General features: G+C 39.9%; 2 protein-coding genes and 1 long non-coding RNA gene across 3 annotated transcripts; 2 read left to right on the plus strand and 1 right to left on the minus strand.

Moving 5' to 3' along the window:
• Positions 1-5,448: 5,448 nt before the first annotated feature.
• On the minus strand, positions 5,449-11,687 carry LOC106168048 (tubulin alpha-1 chain-like). Its single transcript, XM_087013520.1, has 3 exons — positions 11,517-11,687; positions 7,543-7,765; positions 5,449-6,957 (listed from the first exon to the last, which is right to left on the minus strand). Exons 1-3 carry the CDS (start codon positions 11,517-11,519, stop codon positions 5,828-5,830), a joined length of 1,356 nt encoding a protein of 451 aa, XP_086869646.1. The 5' UTR covers positions 11,520-11,687; the 3' UTR covers positions 5,449-5,827.
• Positions 11,688-16,547: 4,860 nt separating this feature from the next.
• Positions 16,548-17,578, plus strand: LOC147761639 (uncharacterized). Its single transcript, XR_015334764.1, has 2 exons — positions 16,548-16,696; positions 16,961-17,578. It is a non-coding gene; the product is annotated as an uncharacterized LOC147761639 (long non-coding RNA).
• Positions 17,579-20,618: 3,040 nt separating this feature from the next.
• On the plus strand, positions 20,619-26,544 carry LOC106168039 (tubulin alpha chain, testis-specific). The gene is made up of 3 exons (XM_013546966.2): positions 20,619-20,812; positions 24,376-24,598; positions 25,161-26,544. The coding sequence occupies exons 1-3, from the start codon at positions 20,810-20,812 to the stop codon at positions 26,291-26,293; spliced, it is 1,359 nt and encodes a 452-aa protein (XP_013402420.1). The 5' UTR covers positions 20,619-20,809; the 3' UTR covers positions 26,294-26,544.
• The last annotated feature ends 1,110 nt before the right edge of the window (positions 26,545-27,654 follow it).

Raw genomic sequence — 27,654 nt, forward strand, 5'->3', positions numbered from 1 at the left:
TCTGGAAAAATAATTTGATTTATTTATATCAAAGCTTTCTGTCCAGTGCGAGCAATGTGGGCTGCACTATCGTGTCATATAGCGACATTTTGCATGGTTGGGGAAGTCAATAAAGAAAATCTTGGGTTTCATAAGGATAGTAAATAACCATACAGCACCATATTGCCATTATTTTGAAGGTAGATATAAGACACAGAATGATTTGATTTTTAGTGTAACAGGGGGTTTGGCTGTCCCGGAAAGGGGGGGGGGCAGTTAATTCTGATTCCTTTAAACATTGTGATTCATGATGTCTCCTCCTTTACCATTTGGTACAGTTTAGAACTATGATTCAGCTATACTAGGCAAAATTCTAATTTCAAGAGGGGACCATTTGGGTGATGTTTTGCAGAAATCGAAGGGTGGGGGGGGGGGGGCAGGACCCCTCTGGCACCCCCTAAATCCGCCACTGATATAAGTAATTCGTAAGTCTTTGCTCTATGCAATATCATTCAATTTTCTATTTATAGACTTCAAAGAAAAAACTTTACAAAGAGGCAAGACCGCAAAAAAGAAAAACATTGATACACCGCTTCTTAATTGCACAGCAAACGAATTTATAATTCTTCACTTTTGAAGAAGATTAAATTCAGAATTAAAATATTAAAGATGGAGATGAAAAAATCTTTTATCGTTTTTGCTTCGTTGACTATAGTGGGACTGCCGACAAGAAAATGTTCATTCGTCCACTGGTATGTCGGTGAGGGTATGGAAGAAGGTGAATTCTCTGAGGCTCGTGAGGATTTGGCCGCTCTTGAGAAGGATTACGAAGAGGTCGCCGTCGACTCTGCATTTGAAGAGTGAGAGGGCGGAGATTGGAGGGGGGAGTATTAGGATGCATTCCCAGAGATTTAGATCGATCCAGAGATTTAAAATTAGATCGACCTAAGTCCTTGGGGGTTCACACTAAATTGCAGTCAGCTGAGCTTGCACCATAGTTAATTACCCCCTTTACAGCTTTTAGTAGGCAGGACAGACGCTTAAGCCGACTTAACTGACAGTAATCTAGTGAGACTCCCCACAGGGATAGATCGATCTAAAATCTATGGGAATGGGGTCCTAAACTGATAAATGATCCCAACGCCCAGCGTCCTGATAAGCATATGTTCCACCGTGATGTTTCATATAAACTTTTAACGTGACGACAAGTAAGACATTTCTTAATAAAAGAGCAAATATGCATCATTTTATGACTTTATTGAGAAACATTCAAATTTTTATCTAGAAACTCAAACGAAAATAAATATATTTTTGGGAATTGGATAAGAGCTAAGATGATTCAAAGTCAGCTCTGTAAGGCCTCATTCAGAACAGTGGACCGACTAGTCTGAGGATCAAATATGGCCGACCCACTTAACTACTTATAGTAACTGGCTCGCGCTGCTAGTTATTACGCCGCGGGATATTTAGGGCACAGACCGTGATCATAAGACATACCGCGAAAAGAAAATAGAATTTAGAAAGTAGACATTGCATGTGAATGAAGCCTTAAACTCATTTAAAACCAACTCTTCCCATTTGAAAATTATTCATAATAGAAAGGTGAACATGATTCTCTATTTCAGAGACTAGTTGCTATTGCTCGCTTAAACTTAACACAATAAAACTGCTAAAGATAAAGTTATAATTGGTTTTACATGTACAAGCACTAAGCGGGAGTAGGCCTACCAGTATCTGCGCCCTAGTTGGCATGTTTGTAGTATAATACAGCAACGATGCTTTCTACAATTTAAAAACTTCCATTTTATTGAGCTATATTAGAACGCATTAAGGTAGGTAGATTTAACCTGAATGAATAGTAATATCTTAAATGTACGTTATAAATGAGACGTAAGCTTAAAGCAATATTTTGAAAAGTTTGGAAGTCCCGCAGTGTCTGGAGGAATAATTTGCTTTATTCATATAAAAGCTTTCTGTCAAGTGCGTGCAATGTGGGCTGCTCTATGGTGTCATATCATTACATATGACTACATTTTGCCTGGTTGGGGAATTCAATAAAGAAGATCTTGGGTTATATAAGGATAGTAAATAACCATACAGCACTTACGATTTTATTGGCATTATTTTCAAGGTAGATATAAAACACAGAATGAACTGATTTGATTTTTAGTGTAGCAGGGGGTTCGGCTGTCCCGGAAAGGGGGGGGGGGGTTGATTCTGATTTCTTTAAACATTGTAATTTATGTCTCCTTCTGTACCATTTGGAACAGTTTAGAACTATGATTCAGCGATAGGCCTACTGGGCAAAATTCTAATTTCAAGAGGGGACCATTTGGGTGATGTTGTGAAGAAATCGAAGGGTGGGGGGGGGGGGGGGGGCAGGACCCCCCCCCCCTACATCCCCTAAATCCGCCACTGATATAAATAAGTCTTTGCTCAATGCAATGTCATTCAATTTTCCATTTATAGCCTTCAAATAAAAAACTTTACAAAGAGGCAAGACCACATAGAAGAAAAACATTGATGCACCTTCGGATCACGCTGCCAACCGCTTCTTAATTGCACAGCAAACGAATTTCTAATTCCTCACTTTTGAAGAAGATTAAATTCAGAATTAAAATGTTAAAGATAGAGATGACAAAATTTTTAATCATATTTGCCTCGTTGACTATAGTGGGAATGCCGACGAGAAAATGTCCATTCGTCCACTATTATGTCGGTGAGGGTATGGAGGAAAGTGAATCCTCTGAGGCACGCGAGGAATGGACAGCTCCGGGGCAGGATTACGAAGCGGTCGGCGTCGACTCCGTTGAGGGAGAGGGAGAGGGCGAAGATGGGAGCGGGGAGTATTGAACTGATAAATGATCCCAACGCCAAGCCTTGTAATTTCTGCTGTCTCCTCCTTTATCATTAGAGTGAGGATATTTCGGTATTCAGGGATGTGCCTGGTCACAAGATTTTTCCTGCACCTAGGGGTTTGGTTGTCCCTTGCGGGTGGTTGATTATCTTTTTTTACAATGTTATCTCTAACATTTCATCCTAGACCATTAGAGTGAGGAAAAGGACATTGATGATATATATCTGATTTACAAATCTTTGCTCAGTAAGAGCAATTTCATTCAATTTTCGTTTTTTACTTGAAATAGCCTTGAAAGAAATGACTTAACGTAGAGACAAGACTGGATAGAAGAGAAAACATTGATACACCTCACGCTTCGCTGTCAACCGCTTCTAAATTGCATAGCACACGGATTTCTAATTACTCTCTTTTGAAGAAGATTTAATTAAGGTGTAAAATGTTTCAGACGGAGATGACAAAACGTTTGATCGTTTTTGCCTCGGTGATTCTAGTGGGAATGTCGACAAGGAAATATGTTTTTGTCCACTCGCATGATGACGAGGGTATGAAGGAACGTGATAACTATGAGTATCGTGAGGATTTGGGCTTTCTGGAGAAGGATTACCTGCCTGTCCTCGAGAGAACGGGTGAAGAGGAACTGGAGGAGCAATGGACGGATATATGATCCCAACGCCCATTGTCCTGGACAGCATGTATTCCACCGAAATGTTACACATTGACTTTTTTGTGAAGAAGTCACACATTTCTAGTCAAAAGAACATTGTGCATTATTTATACGATCTATTAAGGGTTCAAAATTTCAACAGGGTACAGAAAAATAAAGATAAAAATAAAATAACACTATACTAATTTTCCAGCGAGAGTTAAGCTAGTAACAATGCAATAATCAAATAAAAATAGATAAATTCTTTTCTGTCTCGCATTACGCATATTTATCGTTATTGGGATATCAATAACATAGATCGCATTCACAACGATTTGAGCCAGGCTTTACATATCCTGCGACTAAATATGGCGGACGTACATGAAAGGAAAACCGCCTAATCTTTTAATAGTCTCTCCGCCTCTCACACGCTTCCCCACACGTCGTCCCTGCGGGGTACAGTCATTTAATCTCGACTTTTTGATGAACCTAACATCCAGCGTTTTGAACAGCATTTTACCGAAATGTTACATGTTGACTTTTGTGACCATTCTTTACCAAAGCTAGGATCCAAAATATTTATTTTGGATCCTAGACCAAAGGTAATGTGCTTCATTTTCATGGAGTTGACTGTTTTCGAGAAACCGTCAAAATTTGATCTGGGTACTGAAAAAATAATAAAAAATAGCAAATTCATTTTTTAGAACTGAATAAACAATTACAACGTGTGCTATGTTAGATTTGCACACTGTGTTGGTAATCATGTTGAATATCAGTTTTAAAAATTGAGAAATGGTTTGTTTCTACCAAGCGCATAGCCTTAAAGAGAATAATTATAGCAATTTTAATATAGTATACTTAAAATGAACAAAAATAATTTAAACACAATCATATCGACGTACCGTGTCCTGACACAGGGAACTACCCACGTATTTCCTTTATGTGCCTTGGTGAAAAGTGGAGGGGTATTGGGCGGGTATTTCCAAATGTGCCCTGAAAATCATTCAGCTTATGACGTCATTATTTAGCCGCCCTAAAGTTTTCTGCATCTCTGCCGCTTCACTTGGTAAGCAAGACAGTTTAGCCAGTACTAGAATGCAATAATAAAAATATAATAATAATAATAATAATAATAATAATAATAATAATAATAATAATAATAATAATGAATAAATAAATAAATAAATAAAGAATAATAAAAATAATAGATTGGTTTTTTTTGTTTTGCCTCACACTTTTAAAATCTTTTCAAACCAACCACGCCCATTTAAAATGCTCCGAAAAAGAAAACTCAGAATTATTGTCTGTTTCACAAACATGATAATGATAAATTAAGCTCGACACAATAAACATGTTTGTTTATATATGTACAATATAATTGCAAGCAGTTAACGGGAACACCAGTATATGCGCCGTAGTTGTCTTGATGCTAATGCTAAATGAATCTCAACACGACAAAAATGTTATAGATACACTCATATTTGTTTTTATATGTACGGTACAAGCACTTAACGGGAGTACTAGATTCTGTGCTATAGCTGGCATAATAGTTGGTACATGTATAATACTGTAATGATGCTTTCCCCAATTCAAAAGCTGCCGTTTTATTGAGCAATATTAGGATGCAAAAAGGTAGGTAGATTTTATTTGACTGAATGATTATGCTGATATCTCCAAATATCCTACATGTACATTATAATTTTACTGTCAACTTAAAGCATTATTTTGATAAGTTTGGAAATCGCGCAGTGTCTAGTAGAAAACCTGATTATAAAAAGGACGTAGAACTATTATAAGGATGGGGTGTAAACGATGTTTTTTAATTGTATTTTTCAATGTCCACTTTCTTGCATTACTACAACTCCCGACTTCGCTGCCAACAGCTTCGAAATTGCACAGCACGCCGATTTCCAACCACTCTCTTTTAAGGAAGATTAATCCATAGGTAAAATGTTTAAGACGTAGATGGCGAAACGTTCGATTCTAATTTATTCAATGATGTATTCTTTTTCACTCTATAGTATCATTGCTATAAAATTCTATTTGTTGCAGGCAAATTATTTCTCAAATCGTATAGTCATAATGATTGCTTACGCATGTGTAGAAACTAAACAACATCAAAAGTTTGAATTATTATTCAATTTCAAAATATGAATTTGATCTTTAACTTTTATGATTTTTGCAATGCCCTGATAATATTGGACCGTTTCTTAAAGAACTTCATGAAAAAGTGCACAATAATCTTTTGAAAAAAGTCTGACTACTCGTCACAGATGAAAAAAGTTCATATTTAACATTCCATTGGAATGCTGTTTGAGACGCTGGACGTGGAATAATGTATCTGTTTAATACTCCTCGCCTTCCTCTTCGCCTTCTTCATCAACAGAATCGACGCCTACCTCTTCGTAATCCTTCTCAAGAGCGGCCAAATCCTCACGAGCCTCAGAGAATTCACCTTCCTCCATACCCTCACCGACATACCAGTGGACAAAAGCACGCTTGGCGTACATCAAGTCGAACTTGTGGTCAAGACGAGCCCAGGCCTCGGCGATGGCGGTGGTGTTGCTCAACATGCACACGGCACGCTGCACCTTGGCCAAGTCACCGCCGGGGACGACAGTGGGTGGCTGGTAGTTGATGCCGACCTTGAAACCAGTTGGGCACCAGTCCACAAACTGGATGGTACGCTTGGTCTTGATGGCGGCGATTGCAGCGTTCACGTCCTTTGGAACCACGTCCCCTCTGAACAACACACAGCAGGCCATATATTTGCCATGACGGGGGTCACACTTCACCAGCTGATTTGTAGGCTCGAAGCAAGCGTTGGTAATCTCAGCGACGGACAGCTGCTCGTGGTAGGCCTTCTCGGCAGAGATGACAGGGGCGTAGGTGGCCAGAGGGAAATGGATACGTGGGTAGGGCACCAAGTTGGTCTGGAACTCGGTCAAGTCGACGTTCAGGGCACCATCGAACCGAAGGGAAGCGGTGATGGAGCTTACGATCTGGCCGATCAGACGGTTCAAATTGGTGTAGGATGGGCGCTCGATGTCCAAATTACGGCGACAGATATCGTAGATGGCCTCATTGTCTACCATGAAAGCACAGTCGGAGTGCTCAAGGGTGGTATGGGTGGTCAAAATGGAGTTGTAGGGCTCAACAACAGCAGTGGACACCTGGGGAGCCGGATAGACGGCGAACTCAAGCTTAGACTTCTTGCCATAGTCGACACTGAGACGCTCCATAAGCAGAGAGGTGAAGCCAGAGCCGGTGCCACCACCGAAGCTGTGGAAGATCAGGAAACCCTGCAGACCTGTGCACTGATCAGCCAGCTTTCGAATTCTGTCCAGAACAATATCGATTTGTTCTTTGCCGACAGTGTAGTGACCACGGGCGTAGTTGTTGGCGGCATCTTCCTTTCCAGTGATCAGCTGCTCAGGGTGGAAAAGTTGACGGTAGGTGCCAGTGCGGACCTCATCTGAAATGGAAAATGTACCGATATATCGATAAAATATAGTTAATAATGGTACCAGTTACTACAAATAAAACGTATTACACTACCGAAACATATACAGAAATGTCATGAGTTTATTTATGTTGATTTCTTTATGGTAGGTCTCCAAATATCTTACAGCGTTTGAATTAATGATCAAGCGAAGACAAGTATTACATACAGGAAATTAAAGAATAGAATTACCGTCTACACCGGCGTCGCTATAGAAAACGTTACAAAATATGGAGAGCAGGATATGACATGTGTCTTGTAAAATTTGAATGTAAAAATTTACGAAACAAGATCGGGCCACATGCAACAGAGTAGCAGCAGTCAGATCGAGTCCGTTTGTTTGCGTGTGTTGACTGTACTTGTTTGAAACCTGTTTTGAAAACGGATTAAGAGGCTTTCAACTGGTAAAAAAGTCTACGTTTGTTTCTGAGATGTATACTTCTATCGAGTTTGTCTCGACATGGTTGATCTCTTGTGAGTAAGCCTCCCCTATCCACATGCACGTACAAGTACGCACGCACACTGCCAAAGGCCGCAACATCTGCTGAAAATACTCACCGACGACAGTCGTCTCCAGATCGACGAAAACGGCACGGGGCACGTGTTTGCCAGCACCGGTCTCACTGAAGAAGGTGTTGAAGGAATCGTCACCACCACCGATGGTCTTGTCACTGGGCATCTGGCCATCAGGCTGGATACCGTGCTCAAGGCAGTACAACTCCCAGCAGGCGTTTCCAATCTGGACTCCGGCCTGTCCGACGTGGATACTGATACATTCACGCTGGAAAAATTAAGAAAACCAATCAACCTTTCTCCCTATTCTCTCAAGGTGTGCAGGGACAAAGAAGTATTTATCAGGGGGGGGGGGGGGGGGAAGGGGGGGTGCGAGTACACTGTAGAGTAAACGATGAAGGTAATAATTCTCCTGCGAGGATTTATGAAACATACAAGGTCTGTAGGAAGTTGATAATCTTGTGTGACTCCTCACTTTACTGAAAACAAAAGTATAGGCTTTTTTTTTATAACAAAACTGTTTTAAGGGACGTAGTAGTAATACGGATAAAGGCATAGAAACAATGTCCTGCCCTTATAAGTTTTTATGAAAAATTAAAACGTACTTCCCAAAAGGCTAATTATATACATCTTGTAAAATTTCTGGAATAAACCTATGTACACCCGCTCAGGTTCACCTCTTTAAATCCTTTCTAGAAGAGCTTTAAATTTTCTTTTGATCGGGCACTGTGCTAAAATATTACCCTGGATATCAAAGTCTCATTTAGAGAATAGTCCTTACATTCTTAAACATTCGTTCTTTTATTCATTTACGGATATATTAAGTTATATAGCGATCCCAGCCCAACAATCGCAGACAATCTGGGGGAGGGGGAGGAAGATATAGACACTTCCTGTTCATTATAATTTATCTTTCAACATCGCTAGATGATAATCTCGAATTTAACCATATATCAACCAGACGTTTGGTCATGTGCCCTTTACACCAACATTGGGTGCTCTTTGATGAATGGTTATCGGGATGCAGTAAAAATGTGTATTATATACATTTACTTATTTATCTATGGGGTATATGGAGATTTGCGACGTTTGAATGCTTTCACCAATTTTGATTATTACTTGATTATTTCATCATTTTTTGCGTAATGGCAGTTTATGGTAGTTTTTATGTGGTTTTTAGGTCTATTAATCATATAACCATTTCAATTTACTAGACAATTAAGGTGACAGCCGAGCGTGATTCATTATTCTAAGTCAAACATGCAGTCTGGTCATACATGGGAGATCTGATATAAGAAAGATATCATATGTTATTATATTTTGAACGTATAAATCTGCTAATTTTTCGGATTTAATTACATTTGGTTAAAGGGATAATAACTCTTCGTTTTGGCCAAAAAATGAATTTTCCCGGAGTAAATAACTATTTTTCCATACTTACCAATGGTTAATGAATCCATTTTTACATTCAAAGTTAGTCCCTGTTTTTTCTAAAAAGTTTGGTTATTTGTTAAAATCTCTTAAGAGATTATAACAGAGTATAGCCATCAATGGAGGTCACGTGGTTTGAAGACAAGCTCAGATATCAGAATAATAGCTATAACTGCTGTTTTTGTCGTAAAACAGAATATATTATACTTCTGTGAGTTATTCACAATGTTGTTATTGTGAAATATAGACCTCATACGAAGAGTTATTATCCCTTTAATTTTGGATTCAGTGCCTGTCGCCTCTAGAGAGCATACCAGCTTAACAGAGCCACAGAACCACGATTTCATTTCTGGAAAACGCCAAGTGTCAATCATCAATAGCACGTTCACTACCATTGGTCTACGTGGAGCGACCCAATTCTGCGGAGACTCATTGCAGCTTAAGGGATCTAGGACATTAACGAAAAAGTCCGAAACTAATGCAGCTAATGAAATTTCCTATTAACTTAAAGATAAGGTCTAGCAAGCCAAACAATTTTTCAAAGTTTGTAGTCACAGTGTAACACGAGTGACGTAATATCAGCGTTTTGAGGCTAAAATTGTCTTTTTTTTTAATCAAGAATTTCTCTTAAACAAAAAGCCCTATTAATACGATTGAAATAGCTATCTAAAGGTTAGCACAAACTCCAGTGAACTCTGTCAGGATTTTCTCTTTTTATTTTTACTTTTGATTTTATTTTGATAAAACGTAAATTTTACGAAATATATATGGACCTTCCAATTTCAGTATTAATAACTTCAAAAATAAAAGGTCAATCCAAAAACCAAGACTCAGTCGACTAGATATTTTACTGAAACAGAGACACATCAAATTTCATGTCAATCTGACAGTTACAGAATGAGATATGGGGATTGAAGTTTAGACTATGTTATCAATCTTCAAAGCTGAGAAATCGCTCCTAAACCATTTTCCTCAGGTAATTGGGCTATTTAAGCAAAATAATTGCACCTCCACCTTACCTGTTATCATCTTGTTGATCGGGAAGGTCTATACGCCATTACGTGTTAAAATTGGGTTGTTTGTTTCTATCTAGATGCCAGAAAATCTTACTTTTGTACGCAAACTTATTCGTACCACGAAAGCCGCTCTTCCCTGAGAAATGATTGACAGCTGAGTAGGTCTACCTACTCTCGTTTCACTGACGTAATTAATCATAATTGTGCCTGACGCAGTAGGAGTCTGTGCACTGTCTAGGAAGTGTCTAAGGAAGCGCTTACAAACAAAAAGAGGATTACTTGGTGTGCCAGCAGAGGACAATGCCACCCGTCGTGCGCGGACGCCGCTCTACACACCAAGACGCGAAAATTGAGAAAGCAAAGCAAGATTTACTCCGAGAAATGGCCGAATGTGGGTACGTATATGCCATGATGCCACAGAGTGCCAAGACCGTAATATGCGAATTTGAAAATGTTTTGGGTGGCAATATTATTTATAAACTTGCTTGCTGTTACGATCTTTATTGTGAATAAAATGATTGCCTAACGATTTTTTTGACAACCCCAGACGTTGTACGAATTCTCAGCAGCTCAAGTGTGATCTTGACGTGACGTGATTGAGACGCTAAGGGAGAAAATTTAATATATTGTTAACAAAGTAATGGAACCAATATAATCTCAGTTTAGCTGACGTAAGACTAATGAGCTGCCAGTGCACGCGTAACAGCTTAAGACAAGTTAGACAACCATTCTTGCCCCGCCCCCCATAGTAACGGTGCTTGACAACGGAGGCCGAGCCTAAAGGCTGCCACGGACAGGTAGAAAAACTCGTCCAAATGTATATTTCTAGTCTCTGTTGCAAAAATATAACTTAATTGAGTATTAGATACAATATTGATTATTTCTAACGTATAAAAAACTTAAAATCGAGTTTAAGATGTATTTTTAATATCCTAGACCCCTTAACTAAATGACACACCCCCTCCAGGCCCGTAACCAGCAATTTCAAAGGGGGGGGGGTTCTTTTTCTGAAAAAGTGGACCTTTTACCATATAATCCCCATGTACCTAGGTCAAATTTTACCCAAAGTGGACCTTTTTCCAGCAAAAAGGGGAGGTTCTTTCGAACCCCCCGAACCCCCCTGGCTACGAGCAGGCCTCTTGTTACCAGTATACTCGTGTAATAACCGGCTTTTGTGTATTCTAGGAGTGGCAGGTTAATCTGTTCATCTGCTAAGCTGCACTCAGTTAACTGCCGAGTTGGGTCGATCCACATATATCGAGGGTGTCTATGGGAATGGGGCCTATAAATCGGCATGAATTAACGATATAAACCTATACTAGATAAAGGCAGTCTATCGTGGGTGCTAAACCCGGCATATTACATACGATGTAATACAAATATCACACTCTCCTGTCGGTAAAAAAGGTACCGGCCCGCTGACGTAAACACTTACATGATTTCCTGTTTAATTGAGGTGGGGCGCTCAGTAAAAATGACTTTCTTGTCCTTATTCGTTCAACGCAAGATTTAGGATATGTGATAAAATAAAACCGACTCCCTTTAATTAATTGCTTTTAATCTTTTACTCACCATGTTGAAGACGGTTATGTTGATGAACCATACAAGTAAGGTTAATCGAAGACTCCGCGGAGTAGATTTTGCTCTTTGACTTGAAGTGTCCGAGCAAAATTCAAAATATGACGTCAACAAGTGAAAAGTGTTCTATTTATACCACGGTTTGCCCAGCAGTTCGTTGAGTGGAAAACTCAGCAGTTGATTGGTAGACGTAGCGTTGCCCGAGTGAATGGCTTAATTATGGGTTAGGGATGAGCAACAGCGACCGTTGAATGCCCTGGTGCTGTACAGTCGCATCATAATCGCGCTAAGTAAGTTGAAACGTAATGCCCTAATCTGAGCCCAATAATCATAACAGTGCGCAGACTCAGCGGCATGAATAGAATTGAGCTAGCACCGTTTGAAATTTCGAATTCGGTGTAACTTGACAGAGAGGCCACATGAGAATCCGCTTCCTTTCCTTTTGTACAGGTAAGGCTCGCCCTGAATTTTGACCTACTTAAGCCAGCTAACCCTAACCATTACTAGAAAAGCACCCCGAGAGCGCAGACCTTCGCCAAGGCAGCGATTTTTGATTATTATTGATTGATTATTGATTCCGGATCACCACTAATCATCTCTTTCCTTGGCCCGCTTCTGACAGATCTTGAAAATTTCATCAAAATCGGTCCATAACTTTTTGAGTTATGTTGATGATTGATGATTGATTATTGATTGATTATTAATTCGGATCACCACCAAAAACTAATCACTTCTAAGTTAACCCGTTTTCGACCTACCATGAAAATTTCATCAAAATCGGTCCATAACGTTTTGAGTTATGTTGATGACAAACAAACAGACAGACAGACAGACAGACAGACACAGACAAACAGGGGTGAAAACATAACCTCCGTGGCGGAGGTAAAATAACTTAATAAAGGGCAGACTTTCTTTAACACGGACCCTCAATTTCGTTATAAAGGTTAGGGAAAAATTAACACGATTTCAAGCGTCAGACAATCAACGCTGTTTGCACTTAGCGAGAATTCCCGGTGATGATGAAGTGATTGCGCAAACAGTATTCTACGGGTCATTGGTATGGGGATTCCAAGAGCGTATCCCCAGAGATTTAGATCGATCCAACAAGATCGACCTAACCCCCTGGGGGTTCACGCTAAATTGCTGTCAGCCGACCGAGCATGGTAGCTAATTACCCCTTTAAAGCTTTTAGTAGGCGGGACAGACATTTAAGCCCGGTAAGCTGACAGTAATCTAGTGAGACTCCCCACGGGGTTAGATCGAACTAAAATCTGTGGGAATGGGGTCCAAGCGTATGAACAGACAGAAAAGGTACATATATTATTTTGCAGGAAAAAATTTAAGTGTAGTATAATTCCACGTGCGGCAGATATTAATATTAACAGAAACATTATATGTACCTCGACACAGTCCTACTTATGTAACTACTTGCACTTAACGGGAGTACCAGTATCTACGTAACCAGTATCTACGTCAAAGCGGCACGTTTAAAAAAATCAAATTTATCATATACTTAACGACGCTTTCTCCAATTCAAATTGCCCCCACACTGTATTGAGCTGCAATGGACGCCAAAAGGTGGGTAGGTTTTACTGAATGGTAAATTGGTATCATGTAAATTTTAAATGGGATGTGAAATAAGGGATAATTTTGATAGGTTAGGAAATCTCGCATTGTCAGGAAGAAAGGCTTGATTCATTCAAAACAAAATTTTCTGTAAAGTGTTTTGCAGTTGAGCCTGCACTATTGTGTCATATAGCTACATTTTGTCTAGTTTGATAATTCAGTAAAAAAGGGGACATTGGTTGATTATATGGACGGTAAATAACCATGCAGTTTTTATTTAAAATAGCCTCGGAAAAAAAACAACTTTACGAGGAGATGAGAGAAAATATGGTACATCATTCGACTGTCCGGACAACTGCTTCGAAATTGCACAGAGCGCTGATTTCCAATCCACCTCTTTCAAAGAATATTTCATTCACAAGTAATAATGTTTAAGACAGATTTGGCCAAATGTTTAATCGCTTTAGCCTTGTTGGCTTTTGTGGGGGTATCGATAGGGGTTTGTGCTTTCGTCCACTGGTGTGACTGTGAGGGTATGGAGGAAGGTGAATTCTCTGAGGCTCGTGAGGATCTGGTCGCTCTGGAGAAGGGTTACGAAGAGGTCGGCGTCGACTCCGTTGAGGGAGAGGGCCAAGATGAAGTGTATTACTCGTAGGAATGATCCCAGCGTCCTGAAGAGCATATGCTTCACTGAAACTTTACATATTAAGCTTTTGTGACGAAAAGTCAGAAATTTCTTGTCAAAAGAACTTTGCATGCGTTATTTTATGAGTTTTTGAGAAACAGTTAATATTTCAGCAGGGTGTTGAAAAAATCAACAGGCAATAACAAAAATATCTTTGGGAACTGAAAAAAGGACAAAAACGTGTGCTGGTGTTTTGCTTGTACACTGAGTTGGCAATCATAATGAATGTTAGTTTTCAAAATTGGAAAATTGATAATTTTTACCAAGCGCGTAATCTTTAACTGAATTTCATATCATTTATATGTTCATATTAAAGAATAATGTAATGTTATTTATTAAACAAAATCTTAATTAGAATAATAATTATGCAAGCACTACCTCCTAATCCATTGCCGAAAAGTGCTTTGGGGCAGAGGGTGGGGGTGGGGGTGGAGTGGGGATGGGGGGTAGAGAAGCGCGTTTTCCCTTTCCAAATGTGCCTTGAAAATTAAATACAGCTTACGATGTCAGGGGCGGATTTAGGCCTCCTTCTGGGTCTTCCGGAAGACGGTCAGATTTTTAAGTTTATATTGACGGGTATCTAATATTTTCTGTCGGAAGACGGTCAAAAATTGAAGACGAATTAAAACAAAGATAATTTGGAAGTTAATTTGGAAATCAAAACAAAGATAATTTGGAAGACTGTCAGAAAATATCTCTGGATCCGCCCCTGGATGTCATCATGTAGCATTAAAATGCACGCTACTTATATGTATGAACTGAATGTAAAGAAACCGGCGGCCAAGTTTATTCAGAATAAGAAAATAACAGATTAGGCCAGTAAACGAGCATATTTTCCCATTGAGGTTGGAAAAAATTGGTGACAAAGGTTTCTCAACTGATTCTGGTCCGTTGAAGGCCCAATATAGCCCAAAAAAAATTCCCCATGAATCCCCCCATGGCAAAGTCTCATTTTCCACAAAAATCCAAAATGGCCGCTATTGAATGGGGTGGGTGGACTTGAAATCCATAACTTGGGAACCCAATGTCACAGAAACATGCTTTAAGTATCAATTCCTACTAAGTGAGGGATCCCCAATCTTTTGAAACTAGTCTCAAGGTCACTGGAGCAATACACAGTAAATAATCTACTACAAATACAACAAGTACTCCGGGTATCGACTGTTTTCCCCACGCTTACCTCAGATTTATTTCAGACACCCTGAGTTTGCCATGATCAAAACGTGCATCATCATCATCATGTCGATGCTTGTTCAGTGGTGAGAACTGTATTTGTAGCCGCCAAGTACTCTCTAACAGGATGGCAGATATTATAGGCAAATTTTCCAAAAGCCAGAGAACCAAATGACAGTCTAAAGACATATCTGTGAATATCTTGTGAAAAATCAATCCGTCGCCCTGTTAGAGGTTAGCCGCCCAGAGCTCGGTGAATACATTAGTCAACGACAGCAAACACAATGCACAAACTGCAGGCGGCCTATTCAGTTATCTAGACCTCAGGAAATATGGTGATACATACATACATACATACATACATACATACATACAGGGACACATGCCCCCCCTCCACCCTACCCCCACTGTATACTCCTCCAGTCTGTAGAGCTCAGTGAATATATCGGTCACCGACATAAAACGTAAGGTGTATAGAGGAGTTGTATTCAGTGCTGTGACATTCGATTTGAACTGGAGATACAAACTGTATAGATCTACGTATACAGTACACGCCTCAGAGCTCGGAAGACACGTAGTTGACTCTTGTGGGGATGTCGATAGGGATATTTCCTTTCGTCCACTGGTATGTCGGTGAGGGTATGGAGGAAGGTGAATTCTCTGAGGCTCGTGAAGATTTGGCCGCTCTTGAGAAGGATTACAAAGAGGTCGGCGTCGACTCCATTGAGAAAGAGGAAGGAGAAGTGTATTATTACTTTCATGAATGATTTCAAAGCCCAGCGTCCTGAACAGCATATATTCCACTGAAATTTGACATATTTTAATATGTCAAAACTTTTTGTGACGATAAGTCGGACGCTTCTTGTCAAAAGAACATTGTGTGCATTATTTTATGAAGTTTTTGAGAAACAGTCAACATTTTATCAGGGTGTTGAAAAAATCAACAGAAAATAATTTTATCTTAGGGAAGTTAATAAAGAATGTAAACGTGTACTGGTTTTTTGTTTGTGATGGCAGTCATTATAAATACAAATTTTTAAAATGGGAAAACGAATATTTTTCGCCAAGCACGTTACCCCTAACAGAATTTTAAAGTAATTACATTACAGAATTCTTTAAAAGGTTCATAAAAATTATAAACACTATCATTTTTATGTACTGCGTTCTAACCCAGGGAAGTCCTCATATATTTTCTTAAAGTGCCTTGGTGAGAAGGGGAAAGGGTGTATGGCGGGTGCTCGTGGTGGTGTGCTTGGCGCTTCCCTTCTCATTCCAAATATGCCCTGAAAATCACGAAGCTTAAGATTTCATTATTTAGCCGCTCTCCGGCTCTCTGTAACTTAGATGCCTCGTTTTGTAGGTTAAAAAACTTTCGTTGTCATATTCAAATTTTCTGGCGAGAGCTAGACTACTAAGCAAAACAATAATCAAACAATGATAGATGAATTCTTTTCTCTCTTGCACGGTGCTTTGCACTTTTTCAACGCCTTTTAACTCTTTATGATTATTGGAAATAGAAATGTCAACATCATTCTCTAATATAGAAACATGATGCTACTGATAAATAACACTAAATTCAACAAAAATGTAATTTATAATGGTTTTTTCATACGTGGAGTTAAAGCACTTGACGATACACGTAGTACCAGTATCTGCGTTAAAATGTTTCATTTCCTATATAATACTGTAACGATGCTCGCTCCAATTCAAAACCCGCCGTGTTTGATTGATCAGCAATATTAGGACGGAGGTAGGTAGATTTTATTTGACTGAATAATATACTGATACATCCAGATATCCTTAATGTACATTATAACTGAAATGTGAACATAAAGCATTATTTATGTAAGTTTGGAAATCCCCACGCTGTCAGGAAGAAAGGCTTGATTATTTAAAGGACGTTAATGATTATAAGTATAGAAGAAAAACATGGAGCTTCAACGTTTTTATTTGCATTTTTCGATTTCCACTTTCTTGCAATGATACGTTTTACGTTTTTACTGGTATTTTTCAGTTTTCACTTTCTCACTTGAAAAGCCTTAAAAACCCTACTTTTCGCAGAGACAAGACGGTTGAGAAGAAATAACTTTGATACACCTTCCGACTTCGCTGTCAACCTCTTCGAAATTGCACAGAACGCGGATTTATTTTAAAGGAGATGGGATTCACAAGTAAATTATTTAAGGCGTTGGCGAAATGTTTGATCGTTTTCGCCTTGGTTACTCTGGTGGGTATGTTGGTAGAGAGCCGTGCTTTCCTCCACTTGCATGAAGATGAAAGTAATGAGGATCAAACAACCTATTGGCCTCTTGTGGATTTTGCCGGTGCTGAACAGGACTATGATGGGAGCGGCGATGACTCCATTTAGAGAGAGGAAGGAGAAGTGTATTACTTTCATGGACGATCTTAACGCCCAGCCTCCTGAACAGCATATATTCCACTGAAAAATGACATATTTTAATATGTTAAAATTTTTTTGTGACGATATGTCGGACATTTCCTGTCAAAAGAACATTGCGTGCATTATTTTATGAAGTTTTTGAGGAACAGTCAACATTTCATCAGGGTGATGATATAATCAGCAGACAATAACAGACTTATCGTTGGGAACTGAATAAAGAATTAAAGCGTGTGCTGGTGTCTTGTTTGTACACTGTGATGGCTAAACAATGAATAATGGAAATATTGGAAATATTGGAAAATGATTTGTTTTCGCTAAGCAAGTTACCCCTAACAGAATTTTAAAGTAATTACATTACAGACTTAAAAAGAATTCATAAAAACAATGAACACAAGCATGTCTACGTGCCGCGTTCTAACCCAGGTAAGTCCCCATATATTTTCTTAACTTGCCTTGTTGAGAAGGGGTGGGGGTGACGGGCAGATGTGTGTGGACTGCTTTTTTTTCTCTTTCTAAGCACGCCCTGGGAATCACGCAGCTTACGATGTCATCATCTAGCAGCGGATCCAGGATTATTTGAAGGGGGGCCGATTTTTACTAATGACAGGCTGCGAATGCGAAGCCGACACCCCCCCCCCTTGGGCTGGGCTTCGGAGCCCGCTAAAGAGCCCCGTTAAATTTTGGGATTTTAGAGCGCGAACAGTACCATTTGGTACGGTTTAGAACTATGATTCAGCTAGTCAAAAATTATTATTTAAAGAAGGGATTATTGGTATGATTTTTTTTCAGAAATCGAAGGGGGGGGGGTAGGCCCCCTTGCCCCCACCCCCTAAACCCGCCACTGCTTAGGTTTTCTGTGTGTCTGCCTCCTCGCTTAATAGACTAGTAAGTCGCTGTGTTCTGAAATAAAATTGTCCGGCGAGAGTAGATCCACTAATATGCATTATTATTCAATGAATTAAGATAAATTCTTTTCTGTCTTGCATCGCAATTTTTAAAAGTTTTTCCAAACGAACTCTACGTATTTAAAATTATTTAAAACAGAGAGATAAGCATCATTCTCTTTTCCAGAAACGAGTTGATATTGCTAAATCAAAGCTCAACACAATAAAATTGTTAACGATTTTGTTTATTTTTATATGTAGACTACTTGCACTGAACGCGAGTACCAGTATCTGCATTGGAAGTGCCATGTTTGAGAATATCGGGCATATGAAATACTATATTGATGCTTTCTCCAGTGTAAAGCTGACAGCAATCTAGTGAGACTCCCCAGGGGGATAGATCGATCTAAATATCTGTGGGAATGGTCTCTTATACATGAACAGAATACAAAGTAAACAAAGCCCACGGCCAAGTTTATTTAGAAAAAAAATTGCTAAGCAATATAAACCATCTACTACAAACACAGCAAGTTATCGGGATATCGACTGTTTTCGTCATGCTTACCTCAGCGTTATTTCAGTCACCCTGAGTTTGCGATGATCAAAACGTCCATGAGTTCGTCATCGTGTCGATGCTTGTTCAGTGTAGAGGACTGTATTTGTAGCCGCCAAGTACCCTCTAACAGGGTGGCAGATATTATAGGGAAATTTTCCAAAACCCAGAGAATCAAATGACCGTCTATTTATCTAAAGAAATATCTGTGAATATCTTGTGAAAAATCAGTCGCCCTTGTAGAGGATAGCCGCCCAGAACTAAGTGAATACATTAGTCAACGACAGCTAACGCAATGCACAAAATGAAGGCGGCCTATTCAGTTGTGTAGATCTCAGGAGATACGACAATACATGTATACACGCCTCAGCGGGCAGCCAGTCGGGCAGTTGTTACAGGGACACATATGTCCACGTCCCCACCCTACCCCACCCCACCCCACCCCCACCGTACACTCCTCCAGTCTCTAGAGCTCAGTGAATATATCAGTCACCGACATAAAACGTATGTTATGTAGTGGAGATGTAATCTTTGCTGTGATAGCCAGGGTGAACTGGGGATACAGACTGTATACATATAAAGTACACGCCCCAGAGCTCAGTAGACAGGGAGTCAAAAGCAAGCATTTATTATCAAGATGTTATCTGACATAAAGAGAACGTACGGAGTCGTAGTCAGTTGATTCTCATGGTGCTTCAGAAAATAAGGGCTTCATGATAACCTCTACCAAGATGGCAGATTATATATAGGGAAAAACGGAAAAATCCAGACCAAAATGACTTTCTGTTTTTCTGGAGACATATCTGTGAATATCTGTGAATATCTGTGATCTGTGACGTGTTCAAAACCCCTATAACTATACCTGCATTAGCCGTCTGTAGAAGACGTATACTCTGTACAGGAGAGTATCTGACAACATATTGATACTCAGGTTGATTTACGGTGACTGGGTACGCACTGTGTGTGTGTCCTGTAGAGGAGGCACCGCCAGTGCTCCGAGCAACCGTGTGATTTTCAGGGTGAGCCGCCAGTTAATTCTCGGCAACACAGACATCACTGAATACGTTTGCCGGCTTACTAATGCGGTCATGAGAGTATTCCGTGCAATATATCATGTCTGCTACATCATGTAGCGCCGCTTAATATTGAAATAAACTGTAAAATTTTAAGCTTTGGAAGAGAGTTGTGACCAGTTAAAGTTTCATTTCACGTGTCTGTATCTCTGTACGTCTGGTCGTCAGTCTCAATCAGGGTGTGTGCGTGCGTGTGATTGCGTGCGCGGTTTGTTCCCGTGCATGTGTGTGTGTGTGTGTGTGTGTGTGTGTGTGTGTGTTTGTTGAGTGGGGCATTTTCATGATTCACACTATGGCTTTAAACGAATTATAAAATGTTGCATAGGAATATATTATCAGATGATATAGGAAAGGGCAGAAGAGCGATTGCAGGAATGGACAGGGGTAGTTCATAAAATACCAGTTCTCTGTAAAAAAAACTTATCCACAATATTGTAAGTCTATAAAGATGGAAATCACATATCTATATCTGTGAAAATAAAATTTGGAGCTATACTTGCTACATATTAAACTGCATAATATATTCAGTCGTAACAACCCCCCCCCCCCCCAACACACACACACAAAAACACGCACATATACACATAGACTCATAACACCATCCTCAATGGGCATATTTTAGCCGGTATTCGTAATTTCAAAATGCACTAGTCCATATGCAATGACTCATGCCGCTGAAGCCGCGCACCAAGATATCCAACGGTCGCCGTTGCTCATCCCAAACCTATAAACCATTCACTCGGGCAACGCTGTCTTCGTCTACCAATCATCTGCCGAGTTTTCCACTCAACGAACTGCTGGGCACTGCGCCGTGGTATAAATAGAACGCTTTCCCTTGTCTACGTCATATTTTGAATTTTGCTCGGACACATCAAGTCAAGGAGCAAAATCTACTCCGTAGAGTCATCGATTAACCCTTCTTGTACGGTTCATCAACATAATCGTCTTCAACATGGTGAGTAAGAGACTGAATGTAATGAATTAAAGGGAGTCGGTTTTATTTTATTCCATTTCCTTAAATCTTGCGTTGAATGAATAAGAATAAGAAAGGTGTCTTCATTTTAGTGTGCGCACCACCTCAATTAGACAGGAAATCATGAAGTATTAACGTCAGCGGGCTGCGTTCCTTTTTTAACGAAAGGGGAAGCGTAATATGTGTATCACATCGTATGTAATATGCCGGGTTTAGCACTCGAGATAGACTGCCTTTATTCTCTAGGTTTATATTGCTAATTCATGCCGTATGCGCATTAGATACCCGCAGTGCATATTTCTCAGTGCCATCTGCTGTAGGCTTCAAGGCAGCTATAGCTTCATGTTATTTGTGTGGCGATCAATGATTTTTGCGGTGAACGTGCTAGGAAAGATGCTTGGTGTTTCCCAGAAATGAATTTGTGTTCCCGTTGAGCTAGTATGTTCCTTAGAGATACGGATATATAAACGAGAGCAGGATCCAAAAATACCCAAGTGTAATAAAATACGAAAAATAAGTAGATTTGTTCTTTCATCATATGATATAAAATGATAAAATGTGATATCTTTGTTATATCTGCTCTCCCATGCGCGGGAAGACTATGCTTGAATGAGATTGATGAATGTCCCATTTTCCCGCCGGAATGTTGAGAATCCCATAGATCACATCAGTGCTCATCTCATCGTCTGCAGAATTTTTAATGTTTTCCTTAAATGAAGTTTTTCTCCATTTGGGGTCACAGACGGTGGTTAGTACGGGAATACGTTAAGCTGCCACGTGTACTTGTCTTTAATATGACTGAAAAGACGACACAGTTTTAATGAGATGGTTTCTTCCTCACTCAAAAAAAGCTGTCATAAAGTATTGCTCATTTGACCTTTCGACATATGCAGTTTAATATTCGCAGGGAAGATACAGATTCCTTGGGAATGCGGGAGGGAAAGAGTGCAATCCCATAGTTATATATCCATCAGTGTTTTCATAATAATATGCAATTTGATAAAATCAAGATTTCAGTGCCGGTTATTATTCCCAGTACACGCACTGCTTATATTCAGGTTTCAAATTTCACCTGAGATAAGAATATTTCATATACATTTTGCTTGATTAAGTATACCCGGTATAAATCTATATAAAAACGCAAAGGTGTGCTGCTGCTTTCTTACTGGGGAGGTGAAATTAAGAGCAATTAACTCTTAGTTTTAAAATCGTAACGGTTTTAACGTGTAAATTTCTACCAGGTGTGGCTCGCCTAGATCAGTGAAAGTCGAGCCATATGATAGCGTAGCAAAACATGCAGGTATATTTTCACGCTGAGGCCTCGTTTTCAATTCTTTCTAATATCCAACTTTGTATATCGAAAAAGAGACCTTTGAATGGATGTAATTGCACAAACGTGGATAAAACCTCGCTTTTAGTCAACGGCCGTTATTGGGCGCCAAACTGACAACGAGGCTGTCTCGCAGAACCTGGTACTTGAAAGCTGATTCCCATATTCCCATCCAGGTAGAATCACGTGTCACATAACTAGTTAATGTGTCATCGTGACAGTAATGTGTCTCTTGATTTATGGGCGCACGGTACAAATTGCTTAAGGTTTATTGAGTATCCAGCCGTACAATGCACGGAGGTGGACATAATAGGGAGAATAAGGGAAAGTCCGGGGTAAGTTGACGGTGCGCGTGGTACTATTTCTTTTCGTGTAAACTATGCGGCGACGGTGTGGGTTTTTTCGTTCTTTAATGGAAAAAAAGAGAAAAATGTTTTCTTCTGTTATCTCCGCAGTTATTCCAGGAAAATTGAAAGTTTTCGATAACCATCCATCAGAGGACACCCACTTTTGATGATAGTTTGACTTATCATCTTGATCTTAATATATGTTGAGTAAAGGGCACATGACCAAACGTGTAATTGATAGATGAATAAATTGGATATTATCATCTACCGATGGCGAAAGATATATTTGACTATGATAAAGAACAGGAAGCGCCTGTTCTTCCCTCCAAGGTTAATATGTTACAGTGGGCATTAATTACAAGTTACCTGTATATAAAATAAGTTTATGCGCGGGTCCTGATGCTACACTGTAATCGTCTGCCGATTGTTAGACTGGGGTCGCTTTATAAGTTAATCAACTCTGTTAATGGATATGAGAACGAATGCCTTTGCATGTAAGGATAATTTTGTTAAGAAGACTTTGATATTCAAAGTTATATTTGCACACAGCACCTGATTGAAAAGAAAGAAAAAGTGAAAATTCTTTTAAAGGGTCATTAAAGTTGTGAACGCGATCTGCTTTAAGTAGGTTACTTCACTAGCCTTAGGTTTATTCCAGAAATGTTACAAGGAGATGAAGAATGCCATGTTTATATTTCTCTTTTTAGTCCATTCTGACATCATTCACGACGTTAATGAGTTTACTGAAAAATTAATCACTTTATTATATAAAAATAGGGACGCATTAAAGGATAATATGCGCTAGTGATGTAATTAAATAGATACGTGTGAATGCTATTTATAATGTATCGTGTATACTGTACCAACAACTTAAAATGTTTCATTACTATGTCACATCATATTCATTGTGGATTGGATTTTAATCACCAAATATCGCTTCACTATCCGGGCTAGCGCAATTTGCTTTAGTTACGTGCACAGTGAATTGGTCATTTCCGATACTTAAAGCACAAATAACCCGATAAATGCCTTCAAAAAATTGTTCCACATTTTTCGGAAGAAACACTACGCATGACAACCAGCCGGGGCTCTTATGAAACTATATTTTATTCCAGTTTCACCAATATTTGCAAGGTTTGGTTCTTTTTCTTGACTCTTAATTGCCATACAATTGTTGTCCGTGGAAAATCCGATGTTACAGCAGTGAGACGGCTAATAGTCGGTATTCCCCGTCTGCCGTCTCTATATATAGACGGAATTATCATTGTGTCTTGTTTTACTAACATCTGGTATGAGGGAAAAAGCTTTGAGTGTAGTGCTTTGTTGAATATAGAGGTGAATTTTACCCACTTATTGCCCTAATTGTAACATGAATGGTTAAATAAGGACAAATGTGTCAATGGATTCTTAATAAATAAGTTATGAATTTGTAGAATTCATAGAAAGCGTAGAAATTTACTTTTGGTAAAGGCATAAATATCCGTAGTGTCAAATCACAATGGTGTTAATCAATTTTGCTTTAAAATGCCTCAATTTTTGTTTTCAATAAAGTTGGAAGTCACTCAAGATAATCAACACCCTTCAGGCCTTGTGTGTGTGCATGATAACATTAGCCGGTTAACCACTTCCTAAATCCCGCGCAGACGAATTATTACCTTCATCATTTTCAATGCAGTGTTCTTGCAGCCCCCTGATAAATACTTTATTATTCCTGCCACCTTGCGGGAACAAGAGAAGAAAAGATTGTTTTATTTTGACTTGAGCTTAATCAGTCTTCAGCTTCTATAAAGCATCTGAATTTTGATCATGCACTGTATACTTTCTTATAAAGCTCTTCATATATTAAATTGCTTTCATTATTTTTTCAGCGTGAATGTATCAGTATCCACGTCGGACAGGCCGGAGTCCAGATTGGAAACGCCTGCTGGGAGTTGTACTGCCTTGAGCACGGTATCCAGCCTGATGGCCAGATGCCCAGTGACAAGACCATCGGCAGTGGCGACGACTCCTTCAACACCTTCTTCAGTGAGACCGGTGCTGGCAAACACGTGCCCCGTGCCGTTTTCGTCGATCTGGAGCCAACTGTCGTCGGTGAGTATTTTCAGCAGATGTTACGGCCTGTGGCAGTGTGCGTGCGTGTGGAAAGGGGAGGCTTACTCACATGAGGTCAACCAAGTCAAGAAAAATTCACTTGAAGTATACATCTCTAAAATGAAAACTTGTTTGACGGGTTGATAGCCTTTTGGTTAGCCCTACATTCAAAACAGATATAGTTGTATGTCTATAAAGCGGACTCAGCGTGACTAATGCCATCTGCTGTATATGGCCTGATCTTTTTTCGTTAATTTATGTTTCACTCAATTTGTTATATCCTGCTCGCCTAATATGCGTAAAGTTGTCTTAAGCTATAAATACTGTAAATGATAATTCATCTGTTTTATATCCTGCTTGTTATACTTGTCTTTATTAGAAGATTAATAATTTCAGTGATGTTTGATATTTGGAGACTAACCAAATGGAATCAGTATAAATGAACTCGTGATATTATTGGATTTGTTTCGGTAGCGTGAGACGTTTTATTTGTAGAAACTGGTCATTTTATTTACTACATTTCATAGAGTAATTGGTATATTCCATTCCATTTCCATTCTAGATGAGGTCCGCACTGGCACCTACCGTCAACTTTTCCACCCTGAGCAGCTGATCACTGGAAAGGAAGATGCCGCCAACAACTACGCCCGTGGTCACTACACTGTCGGCAAAGAACAGATAGACCTAGTTCTGGACAGAATCCGTAAGCTGGCTGATCAGTGCACAGGTCTGCAGGGTTTTCTGATTTTCCACAGCTTCGGTGGTGGCACCGGCTCTGGCTTCACCTCCCTGCTTATGGAACGTCTCAGCGTCGACTACGGCAAGAAGTCCAAGCTTGAGTTCGCCGTTTACCCGGCTCCCCAGGTGTCCACTGCTGTTGTTGAGCCCTACAACTCCATCTTGACAACCCATACCACCCTTGAGCATTCCGACTGTGCTTTCATGGTAGACAATGAGGCCATCTACGATATCTGTCGCCGTAACTTGGACATCGAGCGTCCAACCTACACCAACTTGAACCGTCTGATCGGCCAGATTGTCAGCTCCATCACCGCTTCCCTGCGTTTCGATGGTGCCCTGAACGTCGACTTGACCGAGTTCCAGACCAACTTGGTGCCCTACCCACGTATCCATTTCCCACTTGTGACATACGCCCCTGTCATCTCTGCCGAGAAGGCCTACCACGAGCAGCTGTCCGTTGCTGAGATAGCCAGTGCTTGCTTCGAGCCTACAAATCAACTGGTGAAATGTGATCCCCGTCACGGCAAATACATGGCCTGCTGTATGCTCTTCAGAGGGGACGTCGTTCCAAAGGACGTGAACGCTGCCATCGCCACCATCAAAACCAAGCGTACCATCCAGTTTGTGGACTGGTGCCCAACTGGTTTCAAGGTCGGCATCAACTACCAGCCACCCACTGTCGTCCCCGGCGGTGACTTGGCCAAGGTGCAGCGTGCCGTGTGCATGTTGAGCAACACCACCGCCATCGCCGAGGCCTGGGCTCGTCTTGACCACAAGTTCGACTTGATGTACGCCAAGCGTGCTTTCGTCCACTGGTATGTCGGTGAGGGTATGGAGGAAGGTGAATTCTCTGAGGCTCGTGAGGATTTGGCCGCTCTTGAGAAGGATTACGAAGAGGTCGGCGTCGACTCGAACGAAGGCGGAGATGAGGACGAAGAAGGAGAGGAGTATTAAACATCCCAAAAAAAGAAAGTCTTACAACCAAGCATGACTTTGGCATTAGTCTTATCTTGGTTTTTTTCAGTGTCTCTGTGTCAACCAAAAATTGTGCAATTTTTCTCAGGTTTACTTTTGTTGTAAACCAAGAACATAGAACTTTTAGATTATGACAACTTTTCCGGTGCATAATAATTGGAAATGTTATTTTGAGTTTTATTTTCAATTACACCGACAGTTGTGGAATAAATAAAAATCACTGAAACTAACATTATTGACTTTGTTTTACTTCTTGATAAAGAAAAAGGATGGCATAAAGCAGACTTACGAGACAATACAAGGGTAAATCAACAGAAAAAATGAGGCCTGTCTTCTAAATATGATTGACCTTAACAGAAGGGATTTGAAAAGTAGAAATTGTAAATATTTTCCTAAACATACATCAAATTCTGACTTATAAGGTATACATACACCTTATTAATTGTCAAAGAACCCTTCAGTTGCAAGTTACGAAATCATGCACGACTGCTGTGGATGTCTAGAGAGAGACGATCACAATCCACAAGAATTAAAATTTAAAAATGTTGTGAATGGAATTGTTGAATTGTTTAATATCAAAACGTATTTTTCAAAAAAATGGACCTTTTCCTGGATGACTACCCTTTCAAGGCCTACATGTGTGTCCAGGTCCTGCTTCGGCCTGATTTATATTTGTTACTCATAAATAGCACTAGAAGGGAGTGGTGCTGTTAATATTTCTAACCTCCCTCCTTTCCGATCTGTCGTGACATAATTTTTATTTATATATTTCATTTTAAACAAGGAGCCAAAGTTAAGTTTGAAGATACACATCTTTAACGCAAGTAAATGATTAGAGCCAGTTTCTTACACATTACAAATAAAATCTACATGCCAAATTAAGACTAACTAATATCCATCTCTCTTGGAGCCGAAAAAGGCTTTAAAATTGCATCTCCTTCAAATTTCTGGCCTACTTCTTTCTCTACTATCCCTTCAGAAAGTAAGCAGTGTATATATGTGTAAACACCATTTTTCGGGGAAAAATGCAAGGGAAACTGTGCATGTGATATTTTAAGTTTGGCACTACATGTAGGCCTATATGAAGCATTTGGTCGGGTTATGTGGCAATAATTTGCACTCGATCAATATGCATCTTGTACATGTATGGACATACTGGCCCTCTGTAACTGCCTCCTACTCTCCCTCCCCTCCTCTCTTTCCCTCCCTCCACCTCTCTCTCTCTCCCTCTCTCTCTCCCTCTAACCCCCCCTCTCTCTCTCTGTCTGTCTGTGCGTGCGTGTACACGCGCTCGCGCGCTTGTGTATGTGTGTAAAATCACATCGATGGCAACAATATGC

This window comes from Lingula anatina, chromosome 5, assembly GCF_051362555.1.
Source record: "Lingula anatina isolate TDL-2025a chromosome 5, LinAna3.0, whole genome shotgun sequence".
NCBI classification, from domain to species: domain Eukaryota; kingdom Metazoa; phylum Brachiopoda; class Lingulata; order Lingulida; family Lingulidae; genus Lingula; species Lingula anatina.